The following is a 13,107-nucleotide window of genomic DNA, read 5'->3' as shown; positions in this document are numbered from 1 at the left end:
CCAGCGCTGGCGTCCCCGTCTCCATGGCTCCGTCTAATTTCAGCGTCTAATCTCCCGATTAGACGCGCTTGCGCAGTAGGGTCTTCTCCCATCCCTTCGGTCCAGCACGAGCGGCATTCTGGCTCCGCTCCCTTGTACGCGTCATCGCGTAGCTCCGCCCCCGTCACATGTGCCGATTCCAGCCTCCTGATTGGCTGGAATCGGCACATGTGACGGGGGCGGAGCTACGCGATGACGCATACAAGGAAGCGGAGCCAGAATGCCGCTCGTGCTGGACCGAAGAGATGGGAGAAGACCCTACTGCGCAAGCGCGTCTAATCGGGAGATTAGACGCTGAAATTAGACGGAGCCATGGAGACGGGGACGCCAGTGCAGGGAAGGTAAGTGAATAACTTCTGTATGGCTCATATTTAATGCACAATGTATATTACAAAGTGCATTAATATGGCCATACAGAAGTACTTAACCCCACTTGCTTTCGCGAGACAACCCCTTTAATGACCAGATCAAATTTTGGAAATCCAACGTGTCACTAACTTATAACTCTGTAAAGGCTTTGTATATCCAAGTAATTCTGAGGTTTTCTCGGCACATCTTGTACTTCATTTAGGTGCACTCCAAAATTGATCCCTCCCGTTTGTCCCGTGTGCAGAAACATACCAATTGGAGACACAATCTACTTAGCTAGGACACATGGCTAGGCTTATAATTAAGGGTACACCCATTGGATTTCAGGGCCCAACTGACTAAATTGAAGGCACCATTGCGCACTTATGCAGATAATAAAATAAAATTTGGCTCCCTGAAAATAATCCCATCCCTTTTGGCTTTTCCCACATTTTCGATAAAAATCATAATGTAAGACTGTGCGGTATGTCTGAATACTGGGGTAATTACGGAGGCCTGGTTGGGATGGGTACATGGGGTAATAAAACTGGGTATCCCTCCTTCTGTGCTTGCGGCAAACCCAACACTTTTTGGGGGGTATTTCTTGACAATGTAGTTACGTAGGGGCTGCGGGTATATCCACGACCATGGAGCACGATGGGCTCTATGTCGCGGATATCCACAGTAAAATAGAACATGCTGTGTTCGGTTTTCTGTGGGTGTATTATTCAATTCTGAACCCACTAATGTGAGCGGAAGTGTAATCCAATATATTTGATTGATTAGTGGTAATACATGGATCAAACGCATGCGGAATCCGCAAATCCTGTCTGGTCGTGCGAGACCAGCCTAAGGTAGATTGCTACCTTTTTAATCACATGACCGGGGACTGCTCAATGAGGCCACCAGTCACTAGTGGCTCCAAGCTCTTGGCTACCTATAGTAGCCAGGACATTTTAAATTTCCCATGCCCTCTGGTTTAAAGAAAGAAAAAAAAATTATATATTAGTACGTTCTAAAATAACAGAAATCAGCACTTGGGCATTCTGGACTCAGATTAGAGTCATAGTAAAGCACTTCCTGTACTACAATACACGGATACAAAATAGATAAGTGAGAAGTGACTTTACATATAGCCTCCAAAACTAATGTGATTCTAACGGAATCCTGTACAAGACGTGCTGACCATCATGTATTCTTTTACATTGTGTAGGTCTGGGAATGCTTTATGTTCAGATTTTAAATATGTACACTCACATTGTAGGGATTCATAGCTTGCCATGAGCCTATACTATACTTCAATGCGATCCAGATTTAAAGGGGGTGTTCGTCAACGCCTGTGAGCCCCATAAGCTGAAAACTGCACAATTGAGAGCAGACAGGCTGAATCCAGCAATGCAACTCTCCTGCCATTCCCATGGGTGCATACAATGCGTGTGCCATGTAGACCTCACAAGTAGTCTGCCAGGATGTATTCAGCAGGGAAGGAGAGTAGAAAGCTCACAATGGTGAATTCAGCCTGTTGGCTCCCGTGAGCCCCTGGGTTTATAGGAGCTGACAGTCCCTTTAAATATACATATATTAATCAGAGCTCCAAATCTACTGCATAGACAGCAAAGTAAATGGTAACAATTCTGACATGGATCCTGTACATCGGCATCAAGAGTGTCTACAGCTAGTAGTGTTTCTCTAGAAACAGGTCAATAGGGGTGACCTCACCAGCCAAGCCAGAAACCTACTGCACACCAATGAGGGGCAACCACTCCGAAACAGCTGTCCGCATATGGATTCTGGCTTGGTTTCCAATTCCCAATCAGTGTTATAAAGACCTGTATAAAGGGCCGGACATTTATTTGCAGTAAAGCTGCCAACCAATAGGTGGTGCTGCAGAGATAGTGTTCCATCTGCCCTACTGTGTAAATATATATGTATACTAATTAAACACAACACACACTCAGCTAGAAGCATTGGGATTAGAGTTGATATGTGATCGGTCGCGAGAGGCAAACTCCCCTTCAGTAGTTTTGGGAAGTCTCCCACATTACAACGCTTATCTTTTGTGGACTTTTGGAATAAAGATGCTATTTAATATACACAACCAGCGGTAAGAAAACTCATTCCTCTGTGCTGCCAATTACTATTTATATTATTTTGGACCGTTTCCTGGGTGTCTGGGATCTGGCACTTGGCATCTTGGCGTGCACAGAGAAAGAAAATTTGGTTCTTTTGCTTGAAATAGAAATTGGAGTATCTCTGTGCTGTAGATCCATTCTTTGACACTTTGATTTTTCCCACATTACAACGGTCCGGCTGGACTGATGCATTTTATCTTCATCTTTCATGCTTCTAAGATGAACATTTGGTTATAAAGAGCATTGCCAGTGCTGGACAATGTAGATAACTATAAACAGGAAGCGATGAGTCAATACTGAACACTAACAAATGTTAATTCATGTTTATGGAAACAGGCAACTAGTCTTCTGTGGGTTAAAGAACACTCGCACAATCTTTAATTTTGGTAATGGGTGTAGTTCACCATATTCACATTAAATCCAGAATCTAATTCATCTAGCTTGGCCTACTGAGGGTAAACATGGGTGTTTAAAAGGTTGTGCCCGAGATCCTCAGGTGCAAATCGTATCAGACAGCACGTTTTTGTGCCATCTGATGTCATTGTGCTGTGTTCAGTACATGTGCTATTCGCCCAAAAATTTAACAATAAAAATATGCTGCGATTTAAATTTTATTTTTTTATTTTTTTTTTAAACTCAGACAATTGGTCCGAGAAAAAAAAAAAAAAAAAAAACCTGCGTATATACACCCATTCCAATGAATGGGTCTTATTTACGGACAATTTTTAGACTGCTTTCAGTCCAAAAAGTGAACGGAAAAGTCCATGCGCAAGTAGCCTTAAAACCAAATCTGGATGCACTTAGTAGAATGAGGCTTGTAAGGAATACATCAGTACTAAACTACTTGCAGCTATCTTTTCTTATAGTGAACAGGATAAACCTATTAAACTGAAAATTCAGTCTGAACCTGCATATGGATTATGCTACCAATGCTTGCCATATGACAGTTGGTACCACCACGTTGCAGAGCCAGATATGTTTAGTGGCCTTGATTTTCAACCACTAAAAAACAATTCTCGAAAGATGACAGTCAATATACAAGTATAAGATGACAGCCAGTATAAGAGGACAGCCTCCTACATAGCATGCCGCAGGAAATTTGGTCTAGATATACAGTCCTCACTGTATTGACAAGTTCATAGCATCAAGCCATTAACTAAGACAGATTGAGTTTTAAGTAGCACCGGCTATACATATCAGCAATTCAAAAATAGATCTTTTCCACCACTGAACACAAATGTCTTATGTGTCTCGATTCATTTGCAATGGAAAATTAATACCAGCTGTGAATACATAGTAAGCTAGCTAGTCTTGGGTGGATTTGGCTTGGAGTGCCATGACTTCCTTTATTACAGGAGTTTTATGATTGAAAGCTGAAATTTTAAGTTCCCTGCCATTCTACCCAGCACAGCCCAAGAAGGGATTGACCATCAAGTTAGAAGCCTATTTTTGCTGCCAAGCTTGCCCTGTATCAGTTTCTCCTCTTCATGTTTGTTTGTGTGCGCAGTAATGGCACCGCAGCACTTTTTCGTTTGGTCAGCAGGGTCAATTCCCATGAGTAGTAGTGCTGCTACTGCCCATTTTCCCACTCTAAACTGTGCATTCTAGCTATATCAAAACTGCACATGTGCCTGGATGGCACAGCTTTATCATGCCCACTGGTTACGGGATGGACACAGATTCCCCATTTCCAGACAGGGAATGAACACCATGTCACTAGTGACAATGTTCATTGTCCAGGCTGGAAGTAAAAAGCCATGGATGTGTAGTAAGTCATTGGAAATTGTAGAATTGGAATTCAGCACTGTCACATGACCTGTTGGAAAACTCAGTTGGGCTTACATTTGTAAGCGGAAGACCTGTTCAGACATCTTATTGGGGAGCAAGACGTGTAAAAAAATATATATATATATATTTTACAGATGAGCAGACTTGAATGACTAAGATAATTGTGAACTATATATATGAGACATCCAAATCACTGTCTCAAACATATGTGGTTTGATCTGTAATGAATAGGTGGAGGAGGCCACAATATGTTATGTTCCAGTGTGAATTTGTATCCATTAGTGAATAACAAACAATTGCTGCACCAGTACTCTCTAGTGATTCTGAGTCACCAAAACATAGTCCCATAGTAACAAACTAAATATTATATAAATCTGGACAATTACTACCAAAATAGTAACCTGTTATTTTTATGGCACACACCCACAGTGGAAAATGCTTCTGACACGATGACTGTTCTAACCAAAATCATGCCATGGAAAGGTCATGAAGAAACCAGTGCATCACAAATAGAATTATTCTAAGTGCAAATGGAATCAATATACATATGAATGTGACAAGATAGAAATCTGACACAGAGACTTCTGCATCCCTTATAACAACCTCACTACCAATATTAGCAAATATCCGAAACGGGGACTTGCCTGGCCCTAGCCACACAGCAACTTCTGCCTTGTTGTGTCCATTGAAACATGAATTGTTTCCCCCCCTTCCCCAATGAAAACTAACAAAACAAGTGAGCCAGTGAAAATTGCCACTAAGGCCGAGCTCACATAAATGAATCATAATATGTAGCTTAAAATCAGCGGTGATTTCCTGCTAATTGCATAGGTGTATGTTTTTTCATGCGCATGTACTGCATATTTTACAGGCACAAAAATAAACACAAGCAGGGAGTGTCAGAAGTTGCCCAACGACACGGACCCCCCTTTCTAGCACTCACATAGGCACTATTTTCTTGTGCTTTCCCGTGTTGGTGACAGTTAGCAACGCTCTGAGAACCATGTCTTCACTAGAGGATGAGGCCATCTTGACATGGCAGTTCCCCCACCTACTTTTGCACAGCCATGTCCAACGCATTACAGCAATGAGTTTGCTTATATCAAAAGTAGCCATAGTATTATTCTTATGGCCTCCAACATCCACAGACAGCTTGGATAGGGTGGTGGTCCTTACATGCTGTCCTGCACTGTCTACCTACAATTAAATTCTCTCCTTTTTTTAATTAGAAAGAAAAGAAATGGCAAAATATGGAGATTCTAAGAAAAGACACTCCAGAACTATCATTGTAGGGTACTACAAGTTTTTACTAAGGAGAACCAACAGGTCCTTTTAAGTACTGGCAGTTTCTATTTGTAGGTACTTTGATCCCCAGAAGCCCAGAAGGGGAGAACACTGGTCACAATCTACTGCAGCATCACGAATTACTTGGTATTATTTTAAATGCAGCATAGTTGCATACCAGTCAAGTTATTTGCATTTTCCCCCTCACCAGAGTTTTTGATGAAGTTTTTACTTAAGTTTGGCTGAGCAGCCACACACACACTGGGCGTTTATGGAAATTCACAGAATTCCAGTTACGGTTATTCTGCATTGGCTTATGTGACACCATGTAGAGAACTCAAATACAAGTTGTTAGACAAACACTTTTCCCGAGGTAAGGTCAAACAGCGTGTCCATTCCTGAAATTATTTACTCAGGTAGTGAGGGAGGCTCGGCTGCCATAGAACAAGCACTGATGGGGTTACTGATCACAGCCAGCCCACAGCTGCAGGCAGCAGCTCTCATATGACCAGGAACATTGTCCTAGTTACGTACTGTAGCTTGGCCTTCTTTCAGAGGGTTTTTTACTGGGCGAGTTCACTACGAAGAAAAAAAAAAAAATTCTGGAAAGAGGAAAGAACTGCACACGTCAACATGTAGAGCTACTCGCTGGGATGTCTCATAGGCAGGAGGAAGTCATGTGGTTGAGATAGAACTTCACAGAGCTAAGTGGTTGGGTGAAATGATAGATGAAAACCGTTTGACATGTTCATTAAACTGTCAGTGTTACATAGAAGTCCTTGAGATGTCTTCTTGTCAAGTTGACAAAAAAAAGCAAACCTTTTTATTTCCCTTTTGGTTTTCCTAAAGCATTACAGTTCCACGGCTCTCCCTAGATTCCTGCAGAATAAGTCAGCCTCATTATAAAGCGATCTTTTACTCGGCTCTCTGCATAAACTTTTCCATTTAGGAATCCGGAAAAAGTCTGAACGTCATACGTTACAGGAGTTTGAGTTTAACCCATCAGTTACCTCCTATTGCAACTTTTAGAAAGAGGAGGGGGAAATAAACAGGTTTAAAGAAGTTATTCCAACAAAATTTTTTATCATCAGTGTACAGGGGAGGATACAGATTTTTGATTACAGGGGGTCTGACCACTGGAACCAACAGGGACCATGAAAACCAAATACGTAAATCCAGCTTCACATGGCCATATTTACATATGCAGTGAAATGAGCCCATTGATTTCATTGGGTTCCTTCACATTTGTGTATTTCCTGTGTGGTCAAGTTATACACAAAACATGCAGCATGCTCATTTTCCTGTGTATTTGCGCACCAATAGTCCCCATACAAGTTAGTGGAGATGCGCAATATGCTAAGATGTGAAACATGGCGTAATCGCACAGGAAAAAGAACACATCTTGAACTGATTAGACTAACCAGCCATTTCAATGGCTTGGAGAATCAGTGCTTTTTGTTGACACTTGCAAAAAGTACAGTAAAATACGGTGATGCCTTAGTTTTGCATAAACATGGCACTCGCACATGCAAATTTGTATATGTTGGTGTGAAGCCGGCCTTAAGGTAAACTCCGTGAATTAAACGGCAGTGCACAAGCATGACCACTCCCCATTAACTGTCTATGGAGATGGCCAAGCAATTCACTCAGTCCCATAGAAGTGAACAAAGTAGTTGTCATTCATTCGCACTGCCACTCTATTCACTAATGGGGACTTGGGGTGTGCGGTTCTCATGATCTCTGGGGTTCAAGTGGTCAGACCTTCAGTGATCCAACATTGCCTACCCTGTGGCTAGGTGATAAATGACTTTGGTGAGATAACTCTTAGCAAAGACCTCATGCACACAGCTTTATTACATCTTCTTGAAAGTTCCATTGAACCATATTACAGCACCCATAGTCATCTACAGGGCCCCTGCAATTACTCTCTGCCTCCGATTTCATACAAACGCTTTTCTATCTGAGTAATTTAGGAATTACAGAGCTTCGAGGGAAGAAGATCTCCATGAAACAGATCTGTGCAGAAGCAGACAGAGTGCCTACAGCCCAGTACAGATCTGTATGGACTCCATGTACCACCAAGTGCGGGCCATACACATGAGAATAAGCATTTAACCAACAGCTCTGGACTACCATTCTGCTTCAGGGTGACTACCCACTACAGTTTTTTTTTCACTGCGAAATTCGCTTTGTTTTTTTTTTCAGCAGGGGTCTTTGGGACTTGCAATGTTAAAATCGTGATTGCGCAAAAAAAAAAAAAAAAAAAAAAAAAAAAAAAAAAAAAATCACAATTTACAGCGAAATCGCGATTTATCACAATCGCGATTTTAACATTACAAGTCCCATAGACCTCTGCAAATTTCGCAGTGGGGAAAAAAAAAAAACACTGTAGTGGGTAGTCAACCTTAGACTGGAATAGCCTTGTAGCCATTTTATGACATTCACATGCATCGTGGTAACTTTGGTTTTTCTTAAAGTGAAACTTACAAAAAGAAAAAAAGTTCACCAACTCTGCCTTGTGTGAACTTGGCCTTACAGGAGTTCTGATTGACGTTTTATATCTATGACTCAAACCATATATTTTTTTGTCAGAGTATTACATACACCCCTTACTGTCAATGACAAAGTATAAACAGCTTACCTTTGCCATTTTGCTCCTGATGTTTTTCTGGGGCTGCAGAGAGACAAACAATAGAGGTTAGATGGAAATCAGCTATGGCTATTGTCTGAAATCAAGGCCATGCACTAAAGTTATTTTCTGGCATATGATCAGCTGGGAGACAATAGCTGCAATATGCAGAATTGCTCCTTGACAGGAAACGTCTTACATGATAGCAGAAGAGGAACGGATATACATTAATATACTAACAAGCAGCAGAGTCCTAGGCCTCAGCAGAGCCCACCCCTCCGGTAATCATTACAGAAACCATTAACTCCTCTGCCGGATTGTGTTCCAGTGCAACGAGTTACATTACAGTAATATGACTCCTACACGGAGAGCAGTCGAACAACTTTGTTTTGTAGTCAAATGTATTGTATCCTGATACCTGCTAGAGGGGCTGTGCCAGCTGGATGAGTGTCCACATCATCCTCACCTGATGAACTTTTTTTCTTCTTGTATATTTTACTAAAAGCTGAACCATTTCCCTATGCAAAGAGATTTACATTGCAGCTGATAGATTTTTGACGGATTGTCAAACACTGTTAGGATACCATTGCACATGCCGAAAAGCGCTGCAGCAGTATTTCAAGGGTTGAACTCCACAACCTAAGTAGACATTCGGCAGATTTAGAATCCACAGTGGTTTTCAAAGATACAGCGGATTGTTGGTGGAAATTTTTTTTCTCCCTTTTTTAAAGCCCCTCCACATGGATTGTCCTGTAACTAATGCAGACTTTCCACTGTGATTTTCCCAGCGGCCATTCCACAGCATTTCCAGCGCCTGTAAAAACAGCCTTAATTTCCTAAGGCTGCCTGTCCACAGGCGTTGCAGTATCCCACGGTGGGATACCGCCGGCCAGGAGCAGGCAGATGGATCTCCGCTGTCAGCCTATCTGATAGATAGGCTGACGGCGGAGAATCATGGTAAATTCGCAGTATGTTGCCAATTGCTGCCCGCGAGTGGAGAAATTACAATAATTCCCCGCTCGTGGACAGGGGGTGAGGGGCAGCGCAAGTTCAAACCCACCCGTGGACAGGCAGCCTAAAACTTGCTAAACTTGGGCGATAAGGCTGAGACCAACAGAACAGATTTATAGTGATATCAAATGAGTGACGCCAAACCTAGGTTGTATTTGCACAAGGCAGTCAAGCTGTGGTTTAAATGGCATCAAAAGCCTCTCAAGGTTTTTATGCAGTTTTAACAGCACCTTAGCTGCCCTGTGGTAAAAAAAAAACAAAAAAAAACTAAATGCTGGTTGTGATAGCTAAATCAAAATATTCATGCATGTATATCCTGATTAAGCAGCACTCCTATAAGTACCCATAAACCTTCAATAGCCAAGCATTCAGCAGATGGCTACTTCATAAACACTGGCCAAGTGCACATATGTTTTGAACGTATAGAGGGGAATAAGCCACTGCCAGACACCTCTGGAGGTGACTTATGTCCCCTGCAAAAAAAAAAAAAGAGGGGGAGGGAATTGGGCATATTGAAATACAGTAGGCTGGACCTTCTTTCCATGGATATCTGTCACAGCATAGGAGCCCCCCATACACAAGACAGTCATCTGGGCCTGCTAACCTTGCTCTAAGTATATATGGGCACCTTATAAGGGGTTATTTACACGAGCATACGTTAGCTGGCGGTTTCACAGCCGCTATACGCTTCCATCTAAAGCAGCTCCCACCCCCCATTCGCCCTGGCTCTCTCCTTCACTCTGGCATTTGTAATGGGAGGGGTGGAACGATTGCAGAGCCAAGATCCACTCTGTCCCACCTACTCCGATTGCTGGCTATGGACAAAGGGTGGAAGCTTAGCTCCACCCCCATTCCACCCACTCCCATCCCAAACCACTCGGAGGGGAGGAGAGAGAAAGCCGATGAGGGGGAGGGACTGCTAGGATGGAAGCGTATATCGGTTGGCCGTGAAGACACCGGCCGATATACGCTTGTTCAAATAAGCTTGGCCCCCTGTCCACGGCCGTGACAGAATCTAGCTAGCGATATTCCTCCGCGGTGGACGAGGGAGGAGCACTGACAGGCTCACTGCAGCATGCCACGATTTAAATCCCTCGAGAGGAGAGTCCCTAAGATTCTCCGCTCGTGGACGTCGGCACTGCGATTTCCATAGCAACGCTATGAAAAGCTTCACACAGCGCGATTCGCCGGTGGATATGCAGCAGTCTGATAATGGTTTAAGGGGGGCATCTGGCTATTCATAGTACTTACACAAATACAAGGGATGTTCGCTGGTTTTAGTGCAAACCCTCGGTAAAGCTACATGCATTTATATGTAGTTTTCACTCGCTTTTCCTGTGTTGCACTGTTATGGCAGGATTGGCATATATGTTGGCATCCTAGGGGTAAGTTCACACAAGAATTTTGTGGCAGAAAGAACCCTAGTCAGATGTATGGAGCGGATTTTCAGTTGCAGAAAAGTCAGTCACAAATGAACAAACCTTTAGAGTGGTGCTTCCCAACTCCAGTCCTCAAGGCACCCCAACAGGTCATACTTTCAGGATATCCTATAGTAAGAACCCCTGTGGCAATGTCTGAGGCACCGACAATTATATCACCTGTGCAATACTGAGGAAATCCTGAAAAAAAAACTTTACCCGTTGAGGTGCCCCAAGGACTGGAGTTAGGAAACACTGCCTTAGAGTATTCAGACATACTGTGGGCTGATCTGGGAAACCACAGCTCCACAGGAGGAGGGGGGAAGGCTTCTTACAAATACAGTCATCTACAGACATGGAAAAGATGCACACAAACATAGGTAGGCAGATATGGCTCCTCCCTGGATTCAGACTACCCAACAATGGACTTTAAGACCAGATTTTAAAGCTAGCCATACAAAAAAGGAAGATGTATATACAACCTAGAAGCTGATGATGAGACAGTAATGCTCCATTGTAGCAAACTGAAGGTTATTTACTAATATACAGCATGTCAAAACTCAACAGGATACGCTTTTTATACAACTGTTGCATGTCACACATCAGCCAAGTACCGCAGCTCAAAAGTAACCAAAAAGGTCAGCACAAAGCACACCTACTATGGTGCAACATTATTATTTGTTTCAATCAGGTCAATGTTACATTGCTCCAAAATTCAAGATCAACATAATAGCCATAAAAACCTATATACTTACTCCTGTTTAGAAGCAGCGGGGGATAGATGCTCCTGATGAACTCAGACAGCAGAAAGCAAAGAGCGACTAGTGTAGAAGCCCAGCACTCCCTCCCTGACACACCCTGGATCTCTAGCTCTGCCCTCACTTCTCAGTCACTCATTCAAATTTCCAGCCCTTTTTAACTATTTAGGTAACATTTGTCAGTTTTGATTTGTCTGATTGCTTGAAAGAGGCTGTTCTCCTATATACAATACATCTGATAGTCATTTGTCCTAACACAGCAACAGAGTACTACTTTCCTGTTGAATGACTGCACACAGGGATGTCTAGTATAGGGAGAAATACACAAACTATCACATTCAAAGCCTATACTAGTTAGGGTGCCTTCATACTTGCGATTGCGATATCGCTGTGTTTTTTTAACGCGAATGTCAATAGGACTTTCTAATGTTAAAAACGTACAGCACAAAAATCACAAGTTTGTACTTTGCGATTCTTGTGCAATGTGTTTTTAACATTAGAAAGTCCCATTGACATTTGCGTTAAAAAAACACAGCGATATCGCAATCGCACGTATGAAGGCACCCTTAGGGTCTATTTAGACGACCGTATATCGGCTCGGTTTTCACGCCGAGCCTATATACGGTGTCCTTGTCTGCAGGGGGGGGGAGATGGAAGAGCCAGGAGCAGGAACTGACCTCCCGCCCCTTCCCCACCCCTTGCCACTATTTGCAATGGGAGGGGCAAGATGGGGGCGGGGCTAAGCAACTTTAATCCGCACCCGTCTCGCCCCCTCCTATTGCAAATAGTGGAGAGGGACGGAGAGGGGGCGGGAGCTCAGTTCCTGCTCCTGGCTCTTCCATCCTCCTCCCCCTGCAGACAAGGCAACCGTATATTGGCTTGGCGTGAAAACCAAGCCGATATACGGTCGTCTGAAATAGTCCTTAGGGCTAATGCCTACAGCCAGATCAGATTCCGACTGCGAAATATTGCAGCAGAATCAGACCCGGCACTCCCCAGAGAGCCTATACTCACCTCTCTGGATCTGCCATGAGTGTCTCGCCCGGTGAGCCGGCGCGCATGCGCAGTGCAGCACATGACTTGCCGCTGCTGGGCTGTGACATTGATTCTCGCGGTAGTTTCGCAGTGCTCACAACGGAAGTATCGCGGGATGGACGGTTTCCATCGACTGCAATGGAAGCCGTCAGTGCGTACAGCCCGTCCTCACCCGCAGAAAATAGAGCATGCTGCGGGTGAGGACGGGAGAAATCGCGGTGCGTAATTCCGCGCTGGAATTACGCATCGTGAGCATTGTGCTATTAGGTTCAATAGAACCTAATAGCTGCGGGCAACGCAGCGGATTTTCGCCGCGAATTACGCGGCGGAAATCCGTTCGTGGGAAGGAGGCCTTAGAGTGGTGCTTCCCAACTCCAGTCCTCAAGGCACCCCAACAGGTCATACTTTCAGGATATCCTATAGTAAGAACCCCTGTGGCAATGTCTGAGGCACCGACAATTATATCACCTGTGCAATACTGAGGAAATCCTGAAAAAAAAACTTTACCCGTTGAGGTGCCCCAAGGACTGGAGTTAGGAAACACTGCCTTAGAGTATTCAGACATACTGTGGGCTGATCTGGGAAACCACAGCTCCACAGGAGGAGGGGGGAAGGCTTCTTACAAATACAGTCATCTACAGACATGGAAAAGATGCACACAAACA

General features: G+C 43.6%; 1 protein-coding gene across 2 annotated transcripts in view; it reads right to left on the bottom strand.

The window, feature by feature from the left end:
* The window catches only part of ANXA5 (annexin A5), a 30,659-nt gene extending 19,151 nt beyond the window's left edge, over nucleotides 1-11,508 (bottom strand). Inside the window, exons 1-2 of one of the 2 annotated variants that reach the window (XM_066573804.1) lie at nucleotides 11,405-11,508; nucleotides 8,233-8,265 (exon numbers count right to left, since the gene is read on the bottom strand). In XM_066573804.1, the coding sequence (XP_066429901.1) occupies nucleotides 8,233-8,241 (9 nt within the window). In that variant the 5' untranslated portion in view covers nucleotides 8,242-8,265; nucleotides 11,405-11,508. Of the gene's footprint in view, nucleotides 1-8,232; nucleotides 8,266-8,460; nucleotides 8,565-11,404 lie in introns of those variants that run through there. The other variant, XM_066573805.1, reaches the window with a different exon arrangement.
* Nucleotides 11,509-13,107: the final 1,599 nt, after the last annotated feature.

The sequence above is a fragment of the Eleutherodactylus coqui genome, chromosome 7, assembly GCF_035609145.1.
Source record: "Eleutherodactylus coqui strain aEleCoq1 chromosome 7, aEleCoq1.hap1, whole genome shotgun sequence".
Taxonomy (NCBI): domain Eukaryota; kingdom Metazoa; phylum Chordata; class Amphibia; order Anura; family Eleutherodactylidae; genus Eleutherodactylus; species Eleutherodactylus coqui.
Note: the sequence above shows the minus strand (reverse complement) of the source record. Positions and strands in the feature narration are given on the sequence as shown.